The sequence below is a fragment of the Cyprinodon tularosa genome, unplaced genomic scaffold (assembly GCF_016077235.1).
Source record: "Cyprinodon tularosa strain WSP-4 unplaced genomic scaffold, ASM1607723v1 ctg37, whole genome shotgun sequence".
NCBI lineage: Eukaryota > Metazoa > Chordata > Actinopteri > Cyprinodontiformes > Cyprinodontidae > Cyprinodon > Cyprinodon tularosa.
Genome location: NW_024039085.1, coordinates 4,290,536 through 4,313,301, shown reverse-complemented (window position 1 = coordinate 4,313,301; position 22,766 = coordinate 4,290,536). Strand labels below are relative to the sequence as shown.

Sequence of the window (22,766 nt, the reverse complement as noted above, 5' to 3'; positions counted from 1 at the left end):
ATAAAATCCCTATGATAGAGTGCACTGTAAACTTGAGTTTTAATGAAAGATTTCTTTTAGATGGTGGTTCTGGTGAGCTCTTTGTTCAATCCACATGCTGTCCTGATAGACTTGTGTTTGAGTGACCTAAAGAAGACAGGAGTAGGTGATGGAGGCTTTTCTGTCTTCCCAAGGTAAACCTGAAGTCAAAAGAAAGCATTTATTTGTGTTGGTACATAGACTATAAATAGATTTCCTTCTTGAATGTCAGCTTTTGAGCCAAGGATATTCCAACCAAAATATTTAAAATATTCCATCTGAATTTGTAATATTAGCAAAGTAGGCCTGCTTATAAGATACTTTGACTTATGAAAAGAGGCAAACATATTTTGGAAATAAGTATGCAGAGTCATAAATACAATTATGCATTTTCATGATTTAGGAGCACCAGCAGCGTAAAATGATGAAATGTCTGTGATTAATTAATTAAATGTATGTGAAAGGTCATATCTGGGGGGCCTAGCGTGACTGTAGGGGCACCTTGGTTGGCAAGGTCTAAGATTGTAGTCTGACCTCAGCAGGAGTTCTCCATGACATATGAGGAAAGCCTATTTACTGGGTCACCTCCTCTCTAAAGGTTTCCCTTGTTCAAATATTTCCATATTGACTTATCCAATTATTGCCAGCCATTGCAGCCATCTGGTTTCTTATGAGTCAACAAAATTATGGTACTGTAAATTAGGGGGACTAATAATCCATAACGATGGAAAATGCTTTACTTCTCTGTTTCCAGTAACTCAGTCCCCCTGTTTCCCTCCTCTCTCGTTTCCAGTTCTCCTCTACTGCTTGAATCTCCTTTGAATGCTGAGTTAAAAAGGAAGGAATCCAGCCACCCTAAAAAGAAAGGTCAGCAGCCTCGCTGTTTGAATGCTTATGATCTTATCTAACTACAAATACTGTATCCTTAAAGGCAATTGCAATATTTAAGTCATGTCTCTAAAATAGAATTTGTTGTTATATCTGATTGGCTAATCCAAGAGCTTCTGAAAACCTTTTCCATTATCTAGTTATATTAATACTGCTCTACTCTCTGTTAATCTTGGCCTTACATTCCTTGATGCACAAAACAAACTTTAATGCACTAATCCTGTCTATTTTATATTTTACATATGTGTTATCCAGTATAATAGAGCCATCTGAGCTTGTGCTGAGGCTTACATGCTCCTCATAGAGAGTTTATGCTGACAAAGCCTCCCCACAGCTGGAGTGCAGAGAATTGCCAGTGTCAGACTACATAGGGGATCTTTTTTATAATTGAGAAGTGCTGTGTGACTGAAACATCCGAGCAAAAAAACCCACAAACATTTACAGGCTAACCTCCAATTCTTCCACATGGATCTCCATATTCTTTAAAGGTAACTGCAAAATCACAGACAAATTACACCATAAACCCCTGAGACTCCTGGAAAGGAAAATGTTTCCCCATTGTAAGTCTGGCACAAGTCTGAAGGAGCTCCTTTAAAAGCGCTGTGAGCACAGATTTAAAGGGTTTTCATTACTGGCTGGCTTTTATGATAATGTTCTTGATCCGTCCTTACTTTTATGTGATGTATAGTATTAAGTGTGTACTGAGGGTAGTTGTCTGAACTAAAAGTCCACCTTGAAACATGTTGTACATATTGTTGCACAATTTGCCAGTTTGCATGGTCCAAGTTATAACAAATATATAATATATCCAGAAACGTCCAAAATGAAGAGATTTGTTCAAAAAAAATAAAAAAAATAAAATAAAATTTAATAAATAAAATTTAATTTAGAGCATATTAGGAAGCAAGTAAGGGATGCAATTAAGAAAAGGTTTTAAACAGTTACCAGTAAGTATTAAACCGATCTATTGAAAAATTTGCTGAGCAAAAGTCAATCAATCATCTGAAAATAGAAAAATTATTGCATAGCTGCAACCCAACCACAGCATTCCTATCCATCTAAACCAGGGGTGGCTGATTGTCAAAAGAACAGGACCCAGTATTCAAGGCAAGTCAGATAATGGGAAATTTCAAAATGTTTAATGACAGAAAAATAATAAAACAGAAAAAAACGGGACCCGGGCTGCTGAGGATAAGCGGAACCAGAGCGGCTGCAGGAGGGGGATGGGGCACCGCCCAATCACTGACACGCTGGAGGGAGAAACACAGACAAGTGACAACTATCATCTGACAGGAGATAATTTTCTGAGTGAGTCATTTAGCTGGTTTAACAGTTCAGTCCATCCTGTCCGAGGAAGGAAGGATCCAACCGATGGACTGCCAAACGAGCTGCGGCTCAGAGCCGCCCCAGGTGTCCCAGATGCAGCAACCTCAGTGAGGAGGCGGGAATACGATCTAGGTCATAGAAACAGTTCAGAACTGGACAGTTCTGAGATCCAGGAGTCCGTAGCCCGACCAAGGGTTCTGATCTGAATGGGAATAGACAGATCCAGGGTTCCAACATGAACCAGGGACTTAACTAAAACCAATGAAACAAACATGAATGACTGACTCGAAAACATAAGACAAATAAACTAAGAATACACGAATAAACTAAGAACACATGAATAACTAAGAATACTAACGAATAATAATCTGGCCCTGATAGCTGGGCTGAAGCGTGTATATATAGCAGAGGTATCAGGTGAATACAGGAAATTATAATTCTAGAGCGGGGAGGGAACGGCAGGTGAATGAAGTGGGTAAACAGATAAGCTAGCGGGGATGCGCCCACAACACTGATTCCAGTTCTTTAGAGCTGATATCCTGCAACTTTTAGATGCGGCCTTGGGCTAACACACCTGAATTAAGTAATTAGATGGTCAAGTGGACCCTGCAGAAATTTGCTATGTCCACCCTAACCCATAACCCCTCAATTACTATATAGAGAGGGGACGATATAGTGGACTCTATAGTGAACTCAGTTAACTGACCATTCGGAAAAATTATCACTACTTTTCGCTCCCTATTAGTCACATGTCTCCGGCTCCTTGCATGGTCTTTGGTCTTTCTCACCTCAAAAACTAATCTCATGATACTTGTCGAGGAGAGCTTTTGTAAAGCTCTCTGTGATAGATCTGCTCATCTAGTGACCATGAATGCACACTACTTTTCAAGGTGCATTGTGGGAAATTTTAAATCGACTACTTTTTCATCTATTAGCCATTCAGGCACTCATATAAAATGGTGTATCCACTATATATTGCCCTATATAGGGGTTAGGGCAGAAGGGCAAAGCATCTAAAGGTGCAGGAAGCTGGACCTCTAGGACTGCAATTGATTAACCCTAACCTGAAAGGTTCAGAACAGTTTGAAAACCATTGATTGTAAGAGACATCACAATTGTGGAGAAAGATGCTCTGGTCAGAGGAGAATAGAACCCTGTGAGAATACATACAACTTTTTACGTATAGTGTAAAGTATAGGGACATTAATTTCAACTAGTTTAGTTTCAACTCTAAACCATGTTAAATTAAAACTGCCTGTTTTGCAGTATTTACAGTTGTTAGACTGAATGCTTTTTATTTTTTCTAATGGTTACTGTGTATGTCTTTATATAACATAATGGCAGCCCTAATTGAAGGATATCACTATCCATGGTGATTTTATTTGGATGTAACCGCTTGAAATTTGTCTAACGGTCTCAAAGGGCTTTAAATAGCATCTTAAGTGTCAGCATATACCATGTAAACTTTGTTGGCCAATAAATCTTAACAGCCATTTTATAATCAGTAGGCGGTCTATGGATTTGTTGAGAAATTCCAAGGAATTACAATGTCAGGTAATTGGATCTTTTCACTGTAAAACAACAGTTTTTTCCCCCTCATATGGTGTGTTTTGGATCGAACAGTGTCCTTAGTTATTGACTGACTGTATGACTGACTCCACTTAAATGTCTGATTAAAATATTCTGATATTTTTTTTCAAACATCAGGTAAATATTACATTTAACTAAAGTGAAAAAATCAATTAGGATAGTTAAGTAGACAGAACAAAGGATAATTATAAACAAAACCTAATGACATTCTAAAAGAGGCTTAAGTGAAGTTTTAATTCTAAATTCATACAGGATTAAGACAATTACCCTTTTATGTGATTCCTTGCACCCATTATATAGTAATAATGAGGTAAAAACTGTTTGCTGACATGCGTTATGGTTTTAATTAAATTGAACATTATTGTTTAGAATCAGTCGTTGCATTTAATTGAAAGATGCACATCTTTTTGTAATCCATAATAGATGTGGAAAAAGTGAGCTCATGCTAATGTATTTGAAACATTGACAACAAACACTGAGGAGCATAAAACATCCCGCAGGTTGTGGCTGATCTATTAATGCTTCCAGAACAGTGAGATCATCTAATAATTCCAACTCACCCTTTTCTTGTATAATCCAGGAAACGTGCTTCATAATAATGGGCTGAAGCAAAAAACAATCTGCCCTTTTTCAACATTTTTTAAACAATTCTTAAAATGCCTGAATCTTGTTTTTCTTTCACTATTGTATGTAAAAACTACAGTATAACACATTTCTTTTCAAGTATATCTTTGTAAAAAAAAAAAGTATTTAGGTTGACTTATTTCTATGGATAATGCAAATCAGAAATTGCTATTTCCATTTCTTTCAAAGACAGGTTCCCATGTACTGTATGGCAGTAAGTCAAGGATTTATTGATGTAAAAATTTTGGTCTGAAACATCAGTGTGGACAAGTTGGGAGTTTTTTTGATAAAAAAAAAAAATTAAGATTAGTCAAACTTGTCTTTTAAAAAGTAAAACTGTAGATAGTGAGATATTATTTATTTTCGGCATTGTTCATCTGCAACCAGGTACGGTAATTAGTCCATATCGGAGTCAATATCAGATCCAGTTATTGGATTGGAAAATCTCTGTAATAGGACTGGAAAGAGATAGTTTTTTTGATTAGTATAATGCTGTGTAAATCCAGCAAATTCCAGCCTACAAGCAGAACAGAATACAGAAATGTTGTAAACCTTAACATGGTTCACCTTCAAAATTCCTCCAATAACCAATCTAGGACGCCAAATAATGAGTACTTGATTGCTTGTGCAAAAAAATTGCACACAATATAGTATTTTTACTGTGGGTAAATTGCTAAGATTGTGTGCACAATCAATAAGAGGTGCTAAAGGGGAACGCACCACCGTAATGGAATTAGGACTTAAGATGTGCTAGTGACGGTAAAAGAAAGATGAAGTTCGCAGCCATGCAGTCAACGAAACAAATGATAATATAAAATAATCACAATAATGATAATTAGAACATTGAATATGATTATTTGTATTGCAATTCAAATATATGGATCTCAAATTAGTAAAAAAAATAAAATAATGAAAAACATGTATATTTGATGATGCTACGTTCACACCAAACGCTTTTGGAGCAGCAGAAGCAGCAGGTTTAAATGCAAAGTCGACTGTTGAGGCGCATCAAGATGCTTCAAAAGGTCATGCAGAGCGTCTACAGCAGCAAGAGCAGTGCATCTTGAGTCGTCTGAGTAGAAGAAGCAGCGCCTCATGAGCTTCTGAGGTGCATGATGCCCTTCACAAGCATGCAAGAGTTAGAAAAATATAACTTTTACTGCTCGACGCGCCACATCAACCAATCAGAGAAGCTGATCTGGGAGCTGGCAGGGAGACAGACCCAGACCTATGGTGGCCGGGGAGGTGCAAACCAACATTATAAAATCTAAAATACTTTTACAAAGTTTCAAAACAAATTATCATTTCAGAAAACAAATGTACATTTTAAAAAACACTTTTACAAGTTCCAAAACAAATTATCATTTCAGAAAACAAATTTACATTAAGAAAAAAATAAATAAATAAGCAAAACACTTTTAAAGGTCAGATCCGCCTCTCTGGCTGCAATGCGTACTCCCGATAGGGGGAACAGAAACAGAATTTTACACAAGACTGGTTCAGCCTCAGAGTTTGTTTTCTGAAATTATAAATTTTTTTTGGAACTTGTAAAAGTGTTTTAGATTTTGTAATGTTGGTTTGCACCTCCCGGCCACTGTAAGACATAGCGCTGCTGATACATAGCACTATGTTCAGTCCTCTGAAACAGGTTATTAACACCTAATTAACTTAACATTTTAAAACCTGCCAACAAAATATGTTCACTTTTATTATTCTGCTGCCTTGCAGTTTGTGTTATGTATGTTAAAAACGCAAACATCTACTTCCAGTCGCCAGCCAGCGGAAAACCCCCAAGAGGCAACCTGGCCTGAGGCAGCTGTTGCTGTGGTTTCCCAGTGACAGCACACCATCAGTATGTGGGGGTCTGAACGTCTCAGACAGCGAAATAATATTTTAAGGCAGGATCATCATCTTGATGAACTGACTGCATAGATGCTGTTTTGAGGTGGACTTTCTCACTTAAAAAACATATTAAAAGTACTTTTTACACACTTATAACAGCAAATATAGCAAAGCTGCTCTCCGCCATTGAACACAGGTGCAGCAAAATCATCAGGTGCATCTTGACACACTTTACTGGCTGCACTTCAGGAGCATCAAAGTAGAGCAGGGAATATTAGCCCGAACCCGACGGGACCCGAGAGGTCCTGCCGGGTTCGGGCGGGTTCGGGCTGTACTTTTTATTATTTCATTCGGGCCGGGCTCGGGCTTTAAACCGTTATATGCGCGGCAAATAAATTATCATGTGATAACGTTCGATCTATACGCGATGAATGCAAAATGGATGTTACAGAAGTGAAACGGAGATTAGCCCTTAATGCGCACAATTGAAAAATGTCGGGCTGCAAACGGGTCGGGCTCTACGAAGCTGTCAATCATAACGGGCCGGGCACGGGCCTGGTTCTTTCGGACTCGGGTCGGTTTCGGGCTGACTTTCAAGGCCCGTTTCATGCTCTACATCAAAGATGCTGTTGAGGTGTATTTGACCTTTATGTGTACAATTTGCTGCTCAAATCTCGTTTGGTGGGAAGGGAGCATTATTTATATAGCACAATTCAGTACAAAGACAATACAAAGTTCTTTACATTAATTAAATAATAGAATAGAACTAAAGTTAAAGCAAAATAATAGCATGTAGAGATAAAAACACTATAAAAGCATGTAGTAAAACAAAACAGTTGGGCCACAAAATGAAACTAATGATACCTCAGTTAACAGTTTAAAAGACAGTCCCTGATCCCTCTATGGCCCTTTATAGCATCCATGGTGGTTTGTTTTGATACTGATGTTTAGTTTTGCTTTTTTACAAACATCTATCAACATATCCACTGCACCAATGAAAAAAAAACAAAAAAAACATCACTGATGGTAGACTGGGCATTTTTCGCAGTTGTCCACCCTGTTTATGGAATGAGATCCTGGAACACCTGAGACTACAACAGACTGCTAATTCTTTTTAAGAAAGACCTGAAAAAACTTTACAATTAAAATCTTAACCTTCGTTTTAAATCTCCTTTTAATGTTTGTTAATGTGTTTATATGTGGTTAATATTTTTATTGTTACTTTGTAGCACGTTGAGATTTGCATGTAAAATAAATAAATATATATATAATTATTGTTGTTGATATTATTAGTCCTCTTGATCAGTCTGTCTCACGGGAGATTTTTTTTTTAAAGGAGGTTTAAAGGAAAAGCCTCTAGTTTTTCACTCCAAAGTGAAGTCATCTGGATACACCACCAAGCCAAGGTATAGTCAGATATATCTTAATATATCTCTTTAATATATCTATATTGAAGGATACATTTAATTTCCCCTCAATATTGTCAGAAAAAGTTTTAGAAAATAATTTTGTAATAAAACAAATACAGTGTTTTTATTGCATTACAATGATCCTTATTATAGCTGGCTAATAATTATTAATTAACATTCTTTGCATTTTCTAGTCTCTATTAAAACATATTTCTATATTTCTGTCTTTCAGAATGACTATGTTTTCACCACAAACTAATACTCAGAAGAAAACACCCATTAAAAAGTCACATAAACTTCTGTAAGTATTTAACTGTACTTCATTAGTTGTTCATATGTGTGCGTCTCATGAACTATAAAAACATGTTTATCTTTTAGAGACTTCCTCCAGAGTAACTACCCAGAGGACAGTGCAGCCCCAACTGAACAACGCATTGAACTTAACATTGCAAACAAGCAGGTCTCATGTCTTCAGTATTCAGGTGTGTTACTTCTGACGGCTCATATAGATCAGCATATAATCAATAAGGCAGTTAGCCTGAAACATTTGATGTTTCATTAATCGTGTTCCCCGTTTTACGTTTCTTGTTTGATTTTTTTTTTTTCATCTGTGCTGCTCACTATTGTAATTTATCCATATTGTACATACATTAAAGGATATGCTGGTGAAGATTCTCAGTCATCCAGGTCATAGTCATTCTGAAAAAGTTTTAAAAAAACAATCCACTGGACTTTGTTTCTAAGGTTTGAAGACGTTTCGCTTCCCATCCAGGAAGCTTTCTCAAATCACAATTTTGATGGGAAGCGAAACATCTTCAAACCTTGGAAACAAAGTCCAGTGGATTTTTTTTTTTTTACTTTTTCAGAATACATTAAAGGATTACTTCAATTTTGATCACAGCCAGACCTTACACAAAAAAAAATGTACTATAAAGTAGAAAAATAAGAAGTGACTGTGAGAATGTCTTAAATTACACTTGTAGGACTAGATCTTCTTAATACAGTAACACAGTACTAAACATTAACAAACACCATGGAACTTGATGCATTTCAAAATAGTCTGTAACAGCTAGATAATGGTTAGTGATATATGGTTTAAAAAAAGAAGGATAATATTTTACTTCCTACTCTTTTTTTATAGTAAAAAAAACACACAAAAAAACCTGCTGAATATTTTTTTCTTGTTTTTGTGTAGGCAGAGCACATCAGCGGCAACAAACATGCACACACAAAAATATATATCTGTGTTATTTTTTTTACGAAACACTATTAATTTCTAAATTCTGGCTGATGCTACAAGGTTGCAAACCTTTTTGAAGCTTCGATGCTCCTAAATAGAACATACATTCAAATACAACTTCTGCTGAGTTGTTTTGGTAGTTGTTCATCTACTGTCGTACTTTAGGGCTATTTATAGCGGAAACTTAACTCAAAGTAAGAGATAAAGATACATTTAAAAAAAGGTGTTAAAAAAATATTTATGAGCCCCAATCTCATCACTATAGGGGAAAATACCAAAATATTTCCTGCATCAATATCTCAAGAGATTGGCTATTTGGTGGGACATAAAAAATAGTTCAAACTAAGCCCAGAAAGGCCTAATCGAATCATCTGTGTTTCTAGAACACACCATTAAGTAGACCCTATACTGCATACCAAGTCTGCTTTTTCTCACAAATGCCTTTTATTCTGTTTTTTTTTTTTTTTTTACTTAAAATCATAGCTTCTTTAACTCTGCCTGTGATGTTTTGTACAGAGTGCATGATAGTGCAGTTTTGACCATTTTGATGCAAAGTGCGATTTACCCTACACTACCTTATCTATGGCACTACCCTTAAAAATGGAATAATAATACAAACATGACTTAAAAAAGTACATTTCATTTTGGAATTCCCATGTTTGACGATGTATGTTATACATCTAACTAGATGAATTTTGTGTTTGCTTTGCTTTTTTTTGCCTTATCACCACTGAAAGAGAGCAAACAGATGCACCAACCACCGTATTTAATGCAGCTTCACTGCGACAGGATCAAAACTAAAATTTTAAATATATATTTTTTAATGTGGCTGCTCTAATAATACTTATAAGATAAATATATGGTTCCTTTCTTTTCTTAGGTGATGGAAAACAAATCCTGTGTGGTCTTGGCGACCGGACAGTGTTACTGTACAATTCCAGCCTCACTGGTAGTCCAACAGCTTTCATAGGTGAGAAGTGTTCCAGGAATGGTTAACCTCTGCTTTGCTATATTTAACCTTCACTCACTTAAGTGCTTTCTTTTCAGCTGTGGATTTGTGTTATGTGCCATTTATGCTAGACATACCAGAGTTACCTCAAATTATTTAAAGAACAGAGTGTCTGGTCATAAAGCAATATTCAGTTTAGAAGCTGCTGTAATGTCTGTTACTACGACTAAAGATGTTGCATTAAGCTGAAATCTGTTATCTTGTTTCACTCTTGGTAGTTTTTCTCCCTGGGCCTATTTTGAGACTGGTATTTTATAAACAAAGGCAAGAGATCCACCTTTTAATTTTTTTAATCACATTTCAGTCCCCATTTAAAAAGCAAATGTCCACAAGAAGGCAGCAGAGGTAAAGAACAAAAGAGGAGGTGACGCATAGGTCAGCATGAGACTCCTTTATTCAGCCTGTCTTTCGTCCAAGCAGCACCATAAAAGTAAATGTTGTGACTACACACTGTTTAACCAGATTCATTTTAGATGTGGGGTTTTGAATGTAGGTCATGACAAGCCGGTGAGCAGTGTGAGTTGGAGCCTCTGCAGACAGTGGTGGCTGAGTGCAGCAGAAGATCTATCACTGCGAATCTGGACAAAGTCTAGCTCCGAGCCTGCTCTTATCATGGTAAAAAAAAAAAAAAAAAAAGACATGCATTTAACACTCAGAACTTGCAGACACTTAGAAACTTAACTACTCTCTTGACCCACTTAATCTTTTTGAATAGTTGTTTCCATAAACACACCAGTTGGAAAGTAGGAAGGATAGGGAGTGGAAATGGCCTCAAAAGTTAGGGTCAGTTTTGTTTTTTATAGAAATTTCTCTTTTTTTTCTGAAAAGGTAAAGTTCAGTTTAAACAAAATAAAACAGGATAGATATATTATCCCAGGGTTTATTTCTGGAGAAAATTATATGCCTTGATATTAACATGTTTAAATGAGACACTTTGGTAGATAACAAAAACTTTTAGAATTATGACAGCAAATTTATAGTAGCTATCTTAACAACCCAAATGCATGCTCAAAGAGAGGTTCTTTCATGTGTGATGCTAGCTGTCCTCACATTATGTCAATTGTACATTTATTTCAAAACCTTGGTGCATGCATGTCATTCGAGTGCTTTCTGTTCATGTATAAAAACCCGGGAACAAATGGAAGTCTTTTCATGGGGGGAAGACCCATGTGGATGTGAGATCTCTGAATTTCCTTACTTGTCCAGATCTTTCTCTAACTGACAGTAACACTTAGGGATGCACGATATTGGGATTTTGGCCGATATCCGATATGCCAATATTTTAAAACTCATGTAGCCGATAACCGATATCGATACCGATGTTAAAGCTGGACAAAAATAAGTAGTCATTGAAAATAGCAGTTTTGTTATCCATTTCTGACACTTTGAAAAATAATATACTCAAATATATTGTCATATGCTGATATCAAATTGATTTTTAAAACCGCGGTATAGATCTCTTTTACTTTCAAAATCTCGTGAAATTTCATCGTTCTGTTACAAACTCTCGTGATATTTTCCAAATTCTTTTGAGATTTTGTTAGTAAAATAGATCGATACTGCGTCAATATATCAACATATAAAAATATGGCAAAATTTTGTGAATTTTCGGGGGATTTCGTAGCATAACGATGACATATAGCAATATTTCATTAGTAAAAGAGATTGATATGGTGTTTGTAAATGGCAATATATCAGCATATGAAGATATTGTGATATTTTAATGTATCAATATTTTTTCCCTCGTCTTTAGAACTTTTTAAGTCTGTAAAAAAGAAGTTTTTGAGGAAGAAGAAGAAGTTGTATTTTTTTTTTTTTTTAGACTTTAGAAACTCAGAAGCTGATCAAATATCGGGTTAAATATCGATGGGGTGGCCGATGTCCGATATTCAGTTTTAAGGCCGATAGGGGGCCGATTATATCGTGCATCCCTAGGAACACTTGTTGGGACTAAAGTCATCAGGGTTTACATTTCTGGCAGATAGGCTACAGTATACAGCAGATGTAGAAAGGTGAGCAGATTGAAAGAGAGTCCCTAATAAAGATGTTTTTATTTTCCTCTTTTTAGGAGCACTTTTTTTTTTCAATTATATTTATCTGGTTTAATGTTTGAATAAATTATATAAGTTATGGAAAAACAAATTAAAGGTTGGTTGCAAAGCTTAGCAGGAATCTAAATTGACCATATATCTTTGAAATCCACCAGATTTAATCACTACACTATGAAAACAAAAATGATGAATGATGAAATGATGAATAATGATAAATGAATTAATTATTAATTAATTATTATATAATTATTAACTATCATGCAGAATGTCCTGATTTTCATTGCACAGATATTTGAATAAGAATTTAGATAATAAAATGAAGCATAGAAAGATCTGTATTCACATAGTTGTCATTTAAAAAAAAATCTGACTCTGGGTTGTTTTTGTTTGATCAATGATTATTCCAGTAAGAAATGTGTTGTAATCTTCATCCGTCTTCCATGTTATTCTGCCCTCCATCAGGGTGACACTACGTTCTCTAAACCCATTAGAGGTGCTCAGTTTTATTACATGGACAAATTTCTACTCCTAACATCCGGACCCTCTGTCTACATGTACCTATATAACATCGACATCACACATGATGACATTAAAAGGTAATTATTACTCTTTACAATTCATAGAGGCTTAAAGTGACTTGAAAAAAGTATTCAAATCCCTTGAACTTGCTAAAATTGTTCCCAACACTAACTTCAGTGTGCTTTACTCAGCCTTTATGTGAACGACCCATTCAAAGGGCCTGCATACCTGCATTCCCTTTGCAATTAAAGCAATTGTGTTGTATATAACAGTATTTTACTCCTTTAGACCTAAAATAATCCCCTGCAATTGTCTCCAGAAGTCACCTTATTTGTAACCGGAGGCTGCATGTGCAGAAATGATACTTTTATATATGCAGTCTTGCAAGTGGAAAATAATTTGTTCCTCATCCTGAGCTTAGTCTTGGAAAACGGAGCATTCTTCATGAATGCAGAAAGAAAGTCTGTGGAACCTCAGGATGAGCTGTAGAGATAAGTAGCTAATGGGGACACAAGCATGGGGAGGAAGGTGTTCGGATTAAATGAGACCAAAGTTGGTCTTTTTTGGTAATCACCAAAAACTAACACCCTGAATACATGATTCCAACTGTAAAACATTCTTGCAGCAGAGTCATGCCGTAGTAGTTGTGCTTTTTTTCAAGCATACCCTAAAATACATGCAGAGCTGTAATAAATTGCTCAGATCAAACAATATTCATGGGTTAGAACAACTTTGATCTGAACCTAATTAATAATCTGAGTCAATACTTAAAAACTGATAGTCAAAAACACTATACAAAGAGAATAAAATTGTTTCTAAATGTGTAAAGCTGGTTCAAGCATACATTAAATTACTTGCAGCTATAATTGCAGGAAAATGTAGTACCAGAAGCTAGAACACCAGAGTGCTGAGTGTCTGTACCTCTTGTTGGATCTCAATTTGAAAAAAGAAAAAAACAATCTTAGGCATACATTTATTTTAGCTTTCTGCTTACTAGCTGCATTGTTGTGGTCTGTTTTACAAAATACAAATAATTTGAATGGAAGTCTGTGGTTAAGGTGCAAAAGGCTATGAAGGGTATGAATACCTACACTTAGCACAGTGCATCAAAAGACAACATAGAAGACAGTTGCAATGAAAGATGTTTTATGATCTGTTAGGATTAAAGTACTATTTTAGGATTTTATTGGATTTGCAGGCAGCAGATGAAATTCACAGTGTGCAACTTATTAATATAATTTCACTTGTAATGCAAAAGCTTTATCACTATGTTTATACTAATTAGGAGCAATTCTGATAAATGATGATAGATGTATAGACTTTAATAACTATTTAGGAACCAGGTTTCATTGCAGCTTAGCTCAGCATTTTGAAGTGCAGACACTTCTTACACTCGTTTAGACAAAACCGCTGCTTTCTGCACACCTGGAGGCTGATCCAACAGAATGATTGACAAGAAATTACTAAATTGTTTTCTGTGGCTTTACATTAACTAGAGATTTGAAATATGTTATTGTATTATGTTGTTGTATTTTTGATAAATGAAATGAAGTAATTGCATTAAAGAATGATTATCCAACTGAAATATTTTCATCCTAGATATAAGCAGCGGAGCGTCATCAAATTGGCAAGCTGCTTAACACCGTCAGCCTCGGACATCACAGCCTTGTCTGCGGTCAATGAATTTCACTCATGTATCCTTTTGTAGGTTTTCATAGCACTGGCAGCAGAAAAGGAAAGTCAGACCACATTGTTGCTGACTGAGTGGGTCTATAGCCTTTTTCTCAGAGAATCTGCTCTGAGAACTTCCATGTAACCCACAGCAATCTCATAAAGATTTTGCACATACCTTAAGGGCTTCCACTGCAGATTTTAGCATTTAGGTGTCTTTAGATTTTTTTTTTTCAGGAATGTCTGCATTCCAGGGCCTTGTTAGTCTTTACAGCAGTTGACTTACTCCAGTAAATTCCCCACACATATATTAAGTAGAAAGGTTTTGGATTTTTACTTTCAGAAACAATTTTGTATCCTTGTATTTTCCTTATTTAAACCTAAAGTAAAAATGGATACATTGATGACATCAACATAATGTTTTACTTAGAAACAAACACCAACATTGTTTTTTTAGCTCCTTTTTTCGCACAATTACCAAAAAAAGGATAGCTTTTAAAGAGACTTGCTGTTTTGTTTGCTGATTTTGTCAGTCTTACAATGTTTTAGATGTGTATATATAAAACATTTGGTGAAACTTGCCACAGAACAGCAAATTTAACCAAAGAAATTTCTTTAAAATCTGCTTGTATTGTACAAATAAAGCTGAATTTTAACCATTTGCATTTGCATTTTTGACGTTTATCAGATCAAAGAGTATTTTCAGTTTTTGACCTATTGATCGCCAATCAGAACCAATAAAGAAAATAATTATGACTAATCTTAGGTGTATGACTAATCTTATTTTCAATAACATTTTTTAATAAGCTGCAAAGGGTTTTTATTATTGTTGTAGTTGAGCATATCTTTTCTTAACATTTTTTTTTCAGATATTGTTTTAGTGTGTTGTTCAGATCGGTCCATTCAAGTTCTGGACATGAACAAAGGTGCCGTTGGTTCTGTGCTGCCTGACTCCCACAGCAGAGCAATCCACAGTATCACACAAAATAAGGTGAGACATTTTAAACTTGGCTCAATTCGGATTAACCACTAAATTATGTCCTCTGTAGAATATAACTGTACAAATATCAGGTCCAGCAAACAACATTTGTCTCAGCTCTTCTTCTGAATAACATATTGTAGCCTCAAATTAAAGTTACGCTGTCATAGGAAAGTTTAGATATTTGCTCACTTCTTTTCCTTTTTGATTACAGGTGCTGGTCATAAAATTAGAATATCATGAAAAAGTAGATTGATTTCAGTAATTCCATTTAAAAAGTGAAACTTGTATATTATATTCATACATTACATACAAACTCCTATATTTCAGATGTTTATTTTGTTTAATTTTGATGATTACAAATGACATTAAATGAAAATCTCAAATTCATCATATCAGAAAATTAGAATATTGTGAAAAGGTTCAAAATTGATGGCCCCTGGTGCCACACTCTAATCAGCTAATTAACTCAAACCACCTGCAAAAGCCTTTAAATGGTCTTTCAGTCTAGTTCTATAGGCTACACAATCATGGGGAAGACTGCTGACTTGACAGTTGTCCAAAAGACGACCATCGACACCTGGCACAAGGAGGGCAAGACACAAAAGGTCATCGCTAAAGAGGCTGGCTGTTCACAGAGCTCAGTGTCCAAGCACATTAATAGAGAGGCGAAGGGAAGGAAAAGATGTGGTCGAAAAAAGTGTACAAGCAAGAGAGATAACCGCACCCTGGAGAGGATTGTGAAACAAAACCCCTTCAAAAATGTGGGGGAGATTCACAAAGAGTGGACTGCAGCTGGAGTGAGTGCTTCAAGAACCACCACACACAGACGTATGAAAGCCATGGGTTTCTGCTGTCGCATTCCTTGTGTCAAGCCACTCTTGAACCACAGACAGCGTCAGAAGCGTCTAAAGAGAAACAGGACTGGACTGCTGGTGAGTGGTCCAAAGTCATGTTCTCTGATGAAAGTAAATTTTGCATTTCCTTTGGAAATCAAGGTCCCAGAGTCTGGAGGAAAAGAAGAGAGGCACTTCATCCACGTTGCTTGAAGTCCAGTGTAAAGTTTCCACAGTCAGTGATGGTTTGGGGTGCCATGTCATCTGCTGGTGTTGGTCCATTGTGTTTTCTGAGGTCCAGGGTCAACGCAGCCACATACCAGGAAGTTTTAGAGCACTTCATGCTTCCTGCAGCTGACCAACTTTTTGGAGATGCAGATTTCATTTTCCAACAGGACTTGGCACCTGCACACAGTGCCAAAGCTACCAGTACCTGGTTGAAGGACCATGGTATCCCTGTTCTTAATTGGCCAGCAAACTCTCCTGACCTTAACCCCATAGAAAATCTATGGGGTATTGTGAAGAAGAAGATGCAATACACCAGACCCAACAATTCAGAAGAGCTAAAAGCCACTATTAGAGCAACCTGGGCTATCATAACACCTGAGCAGTGCCACAGACTGATCGACTCCATGCCACGCCGCATTGCTGCAGTAATACAGGCCAAAGGAGGCCCAACTAAATACTGAGTGCTGTACATGCTCATACTTTTCATGTTCATACTTTTCAGTTGGCCAACATTTCTATAAATCCTTTGTTTTTATTGGTCTTCAGTAATATTCTAATTTTCTGATATGATGAATTTGAGATTTTCATTTGTTGTCATTTGTAATCATCAAAATTAAACAAAATAAACATCTGAAATATATGAGTTTGTATGTAATGTATGAATATAATATACAAGTTTCACTTTTTAAATGGAATTACTGAAATCAATCTACTTTTTCATGATATTCTAATTTTATGACCAGCACCTGTAATGTCACCATCACTGAAACTTTGGCCACAGTTCCAGTAGGTTTGGCTCAGAAATAGTCCCGCACATCAGCAAAAGAGTACTGTACCTGTAGTAAAAGCAAATGGTGAGAGAATCGTGTCCTGGGCTTACTTTTTTTTAAACTTGTACTTAGATTGTCGCCAACGTGGATGAAATGATATTTTTTATATACTCCCCAGCTAAAAATCTGAACATGATGATGTAAATTGTCTTTTGGGATCTAAATAGGTAACAGCATATGTCTAAATCAGCTAAAGAAAGGTATTTTTTAAGTTTTTGAACAACTGTATCAAACTCGAGAACTAAATTTGATTCTAAATTTGTAGAACTGTTTGAACAAGTTTTTGGGAAAAGAAGCATCCCCACATTTTGATGCAGATAGTAGTAGCTGCTAGATCCCTACTGAAGATGACTGAATGCAGAAACTAAATAAGATTGCTTTGAACCATCTTGTCTATGAATTGTGCTATTAAAAAAAATAATAATTTTTGTCTTAAACAGCTTAGTTAATGTGTAAGGGTGTGCTCCTGGGTTTTTGTCCCAGTTCTACATTTTTCTTTCCTTCTAACAGATTTATTCATTTTTCAGTTGAATGCTACTGGATAAACATCACATTGAATGTGGAATAAGTTTTGACATTACTCATCACAGTTTAACTATAAACTTCTAAGAGGCCGGTCTGTAAAAGCATCAGGGAAAAAAATGTATCTTCAGCTTTAATGAAATTTGTGTTAACATGCATATAAAGAACCGCATCTATGCTACTTGTTTTTTCACTAAGTTTTTACAGGGTATTTAAGAGAGGTTTTCTAATTTGCAGTATCATTAAATCTCATAGAAAACTTAAATCCTTTTAAGCGGATAGAGGCAGAGACATTTCATCACTTCATCTGCAGACCAAATTACTTGGGGACCAAACCCACAGAGCACGGAATTTGCTTGATTTGGCATCTATAAGCACTGTGAGCCCTATCTTCCATCTTACTCTTGAAGGGTCTGTTATTTGGCATATGTCACAGAATTACATAAGTCATCAACAGCTCCTTTTTTTACATGCAAGTTACGTAAGGTACAGATCGTCTTTAAGGAAATAAAAGTGTCAGTTTGCGGTATGACTGTGAAAGGTCATCATCACACATTTTTGTGGTTTTAATGACAGCCAGACAGGATGCAAAATCATTAGTCGAATTCATCTTGAATGTAAGTTACAGCTGTATCAGGATTAAAACTGTCATCTGTGATGGCAGGAGGAGAGTCCAGCTGGGGTTGATGGCCTTGGAGAAACACTTTTCCATGAGGCTGTTCCATGATGTGGGCTTATTCATACATGACTGCCTTAGACTAATGTGGACAAAGTTTGCTGGCATTTGACAAGCACACTTTGTGCAAATCCAATAGCTTTTTGCTGTATCTGCATTCATTTTTCAAGATTTCTTAATTTGTCACCGAGCCTAGAGTGGCACTCCAGTAGGGCGAAATTGCAGTTTCGGTACAGCCCATCCAAGAAAAGACAAAACACACAGACAATATACAGACATGGGGGGACGTGGTGTCCAAGGCCTTGCTGCCATAAGAGTTGCTGCCCTTATAGTAAGAAAAACCAAAGAAAGGGATTACAATAGGTCAGAGGAGGGAAGAATGGTTGAAGGATGAGAGGTGCATTTATCATCTGAGCATCAGTGTACGTGCAAAGTAAGTCCATGAAGCACTGTTCCCAGGGTCAATGTCCTTGACAGATGTAACAGTTCGTCAGCCTACAAACAATGCAACTTCACAGATCTCTTCAGAGGAGGGAGGGGGCTGAGCCTCATAAATACAGTTATAATGTTAACAAATAAAAATCCGGACAGACCGTCATTCTTTTTCATACAGCCTCTGTGAGTGAATTCTTAATTGATCCATCTTTTGCTTGAATCCGTATTTCAGGATATCTCTGCCAGCTTTACACATCTAAGGCTGCACTGGAAAAAAAACAATCTAGATAAGTCATTTTTTCTCTAAATAAGTGCATTTGTTCTTGGATTAAGGAAGCAAAAGAGACATTTTGCCAATGGAACAAGACAATTTGCATTTAAAATAAGAAAACACAATTGCATTGTCTTATTTAAAGTGCATTTTATCTAAATACCTTATTTTAAGAGTAAAAATACTCATTCCGTTGGCGGATCATCTTATTTACCAACTCAAATTAAGGGTAAATACACTTAATTTAAGACATTTTTACTTATTTCTAGATTGTTTTTCCAGTGTGACAGTGGTGTCCATTCTTCTTTCCAAGGTGGCACAAGCTCAGTCAGTCTTGCTGCAGATTTGTAGTTGGACTTTTACTGGGCTTTTCTAACATCTGAATATTCTTTATCTAAATTACATTGTATCTCTATGTGTATGTGCCAAAGCTTTCTCTACTGATGCTCCTTAGGAAGAGTGATGGGTCTATCAGTTCTGGCACCAACAGTTTAGTTAATTTAGTTTTAAATGCCCTTTGGTACTTGGAACTTAAAATCAGGAACAGGAAACTAATTTCAAACTTCTATTTCATAGTGTGACAGTTTATATGTAAATTGAATTTAAGCTTTCCCTGTTTGTTTTTTGCAAATTCATACTTTGTAGTTTATTGTACAGTGTAGGGTGACCAGACATCCTCCTTTTCCTGGACATGTCCTACTTTTCATACCTAAAAAAATGTCTGGGGGGAATTTCAAAATCGTCTGGGATTTGGTCAACTACAGTGCAGCAGTAGAGCCGGCAGACGGGGCAGGGAGCCAGCGGGGGACAGAGCGACCGAACCCGACCCAGTGACCCGGTAGCCGCGGCCCTGTGGCAGTCAGGGCAAGAATACCTTCACCGGGTCGGGTTCAATCGCTCCGTACCCGGCTGGAATAGGTGTCTGTTTATACAATGTGATTCTGCTAAGGTTCTTCCAACACCTACTTGTACAGATCTCAGCTTAACAGTGGGGACTACTTGCTACTCCTGAACAGGATTGTTTCACAGAGGACTTTGCTTGCATAATTTTACTCAGGCAAATGGCTTTCTAGCTTTTTAAAATGGTAAAACCAGGGTATGCATGAACTTGTCCCAGAACTTACTCTGGATTCCTACTTACTCTGCTTTATAAAATGGAGCTCTGTTTGTTCTCAATTTTATTCAGCTTAAACATCATATATGGGACACACTGTTTAATTTTTTATCGATAAATATGTTCGATCTGGTACTGTCTGGTGTGCAGTTTGGTCATGATGCGGAGCGCTGGCGTAGCTTTGTGACAAAAACTGCAGCTCTGCTTTCTTCATATTAAGAATAAGCATCTGTGAATATATTTTTTTATTTACTTTTGCCCTTGGCAGGGCATTGCTTAGATTTGTTGAGACAGGGAGACAAAAGTGAAAAATGTGGTCTGTCCTGCACAATATTGGACATCTGCTCACCCTATTTGTTGTTGCAACACAATGAGATATGTAAAGCCCAAAGTGGTACTTTTACCTCTTTCAAGCTCAGGATGTTATTTATAGTAACGTATATTGACAGTAGTATTCTAACTATTTCCTTCATGAAAGTATTGAAATAATGATCCATTCATAGTTGTTATATAACTTGTATGTGACAGATGCCTGCATGTATTCAGTGAACCTTGATTGATGTTACTTCTGCGTGTTTTCCTCTGCACGCTTGACATTCAGCCCAGCCTGGTTTAGCTGCATATGCTCCTGTTATTGGCATGAATTAACTCATTCAGCTGCTATTGACTCTTGTACAGATGACTATATTCCTCTTGCCCAGATGTGCACGTTCTTTGTCATCACATCTTTTGTGTGCAACACTATAGAAAGCCTGCGGCGTGTTTTTTCAGCTTGGCTATTGCATCAATAAGGACTTCTCTTCCTAAGTGCCTGAGGGCCTTTGGATGGTTTGGGGTTAGTAGTTGTGGAGGATTGCCCCTGCCTGGACACTGCACACACTAACATCAGATGTCCCTCCCCTCTTGCCTTGTCATCCCAGGGCAGTCCAGACGTTCAAAAACTGACGCATGAGGAACAGGACGCTTTCCTCCTGAATTTTCCATTGCCTCCTCCTGTGAAATTCACCTGGAACTCATCAGAACTGAGGACTTCTTGGAAATTAGAACTGGAAATGCTGTCTCAAACTCCTGTTCTCACACTCTTAATGGAAATCTAAACAAAGAACACCCTCACAGCTGCATTCTCTCTTACTAAAACTATATCATCTGATAACTTGGTTTGGAAGTCATAAATTGAATTTTATGTGGAAACTGCATTTTTTGGGGTCCCTTGAGTATGGGAAATTAAGCTGAAAATGAGTTTTATTCTAGGCACAGAAACTCAAAACCCCTCTTAGTTTTAAAACTACAATTATTTACATTCAAACAGGATTTTTTTTTTTTTTTATGAAATAAGAGAGGTGATCTCAAAAGATAACCATGAGAAATTACATTTTCCCTTTGCTGGCTTTTCTTCACTGCCTGCCGGTTAATCTCAGAATAGAGTTTCAAATCCTACTCATTACTTGCAAATGTTACCCGGCTCCATCTAACATAAAATAGCTCATTATTCAATATCATTAACATGAACCTCACTTTACAAAGGTCCTATACTTTGAAATCATTCTCCCATCCTGTTTTTAATTTGACCGGATTTAAACAGTCGTGCTTCACAAGCAGTTATTTTGGCGATTGTTTAATGTTATGTATGTTTAATGTTAATGTACAAATAAATATTTTACTTAAAAAAAAAAAAAAGTTCCCATTCTAAATGATAAATAGTATTTTTTTCCAATGGCATTAATCTAGATTAACTGTTCCAAAATGTTTATGATGCTTCCGGCTAGACAAAAAATGGTTGTAAAATAAAAATATTGCTGTAAACATGAATCTGGCAAAGGTAGGAAAACTTTCTTGGCTTAAATATTAAGTTTCCCTTTTTTTTTTTTTTTTTTTTTTTATATGGAACATATAGCATGAAAAAATATCTGTACCCCATGAACCTTTTGACATTTTATGTCACAACCATGAACTAAGATGTATATTTTTCCACTTTAACATATGATATTAGACCAACACAACTACTAATAGTATTTCATAATAGTAAAATTGAAGGAAAATAATTGAGGGTTTTCAAATTTTTTAAAGAAGTAATACAAAGATTGTCACAGGGCTGTAAAGAAAAGTATTTTCTCTGTTACAGATCTCTTCAGCTTTTATTTTTTTGTAAATTATTTGTCACCTTCAAATGCTTTACATAAGTAAATAGATCTTTATATCCAACAAAGATATCCTGAATAAATACAAAACACTGTTATTAAACCAAAGCTAATTAAATCACAAAAGCATTGTTCAAACAAATGTACTGACATTTAACATTGTGAAGCTTCAAGACTCCAGGAAACCACAGGGAGAGCTATTATCCATAAAGGGAGAAGAAAGGATGCAGGATGAACCTTCCAAGGAGTGTCTGGTTTTCTAAAAACAAATCACCAACTCATGAGAGATTACAAAGGAACCCAGACCAAAAAAAACATCTAATGCAGTTAAGGTCTGACTCGTTTCAGTTAACTTCAAGGTTCTTGAGTAAACAGTTAAAAAGAGGCAGGGTAAAAATTTGTGAGAAAATATTCTGTGGACAAAGATGTCAAAAGTGAAACTTTCTGGGAAGCTTTCTATCCTGTTATATCTGAGATAAAACTATTAATGCATTTCAGTAAAGAGACCATACACAAATGATCAAATATGGTAGAGGTAGTGTCATGGTCT

At 36.3% G+C, this 22,766-nt stretch overlaps 1 protein-coding gene across 1 annotated transcript in view; it reads left to right on the top strand.

The window, feature by feature from the left end:
• wdr27 (WD repeat domain 27) overlaps nucleotides 1-22,766 on the top strand; it is a 46,254-nt gene that overhangs the window by 6,298 nt on the left and 17,190 nt on the right. The window contains exons 11-20 of the mRNA XM_038296254.1: nucleotides 61-173; nucleotides 812-885; nucleotides 7,625-7,694; nucleotides 7,930-7,998; nucleotides 8,076-8,179; nucleotides 9,818-9,907; nucleotides 10,440-10,561; nucleotides 12,460-12,593; nucleotides 14,116-14,210; nucleotides 15,057-15,178. Of these exons, the coding sequence (XP_038152182.1) occupies nucleotides 61-173; nucleotides 812-885; nucleotides 7,625-7,694; nucleotides 7,930-7,998; nucleotides 8,076-8,179; nucleotides 9,818-9,907; nucleotides 10,440-10,561; nucleotides 12,460-12,593; nucleotides 14,116-14,210; nucleotides 15,057-15,178 (993 nt within the window). The remainder of the gene's footprint in view (nucleotides 1-60; nucleotides 174-811; nucleotides 886-7,624; nucleotides 7,695-7,929; nucleotides 7,999-8,075; nucleotides 8,180-9,817; nucleotides 9,908-10,439; nucleotides 10,562-12,459; nucleotides 12,594-14,115; nucleotides 14,211-15,056; nucleotides 15,179-22,766) is intronic.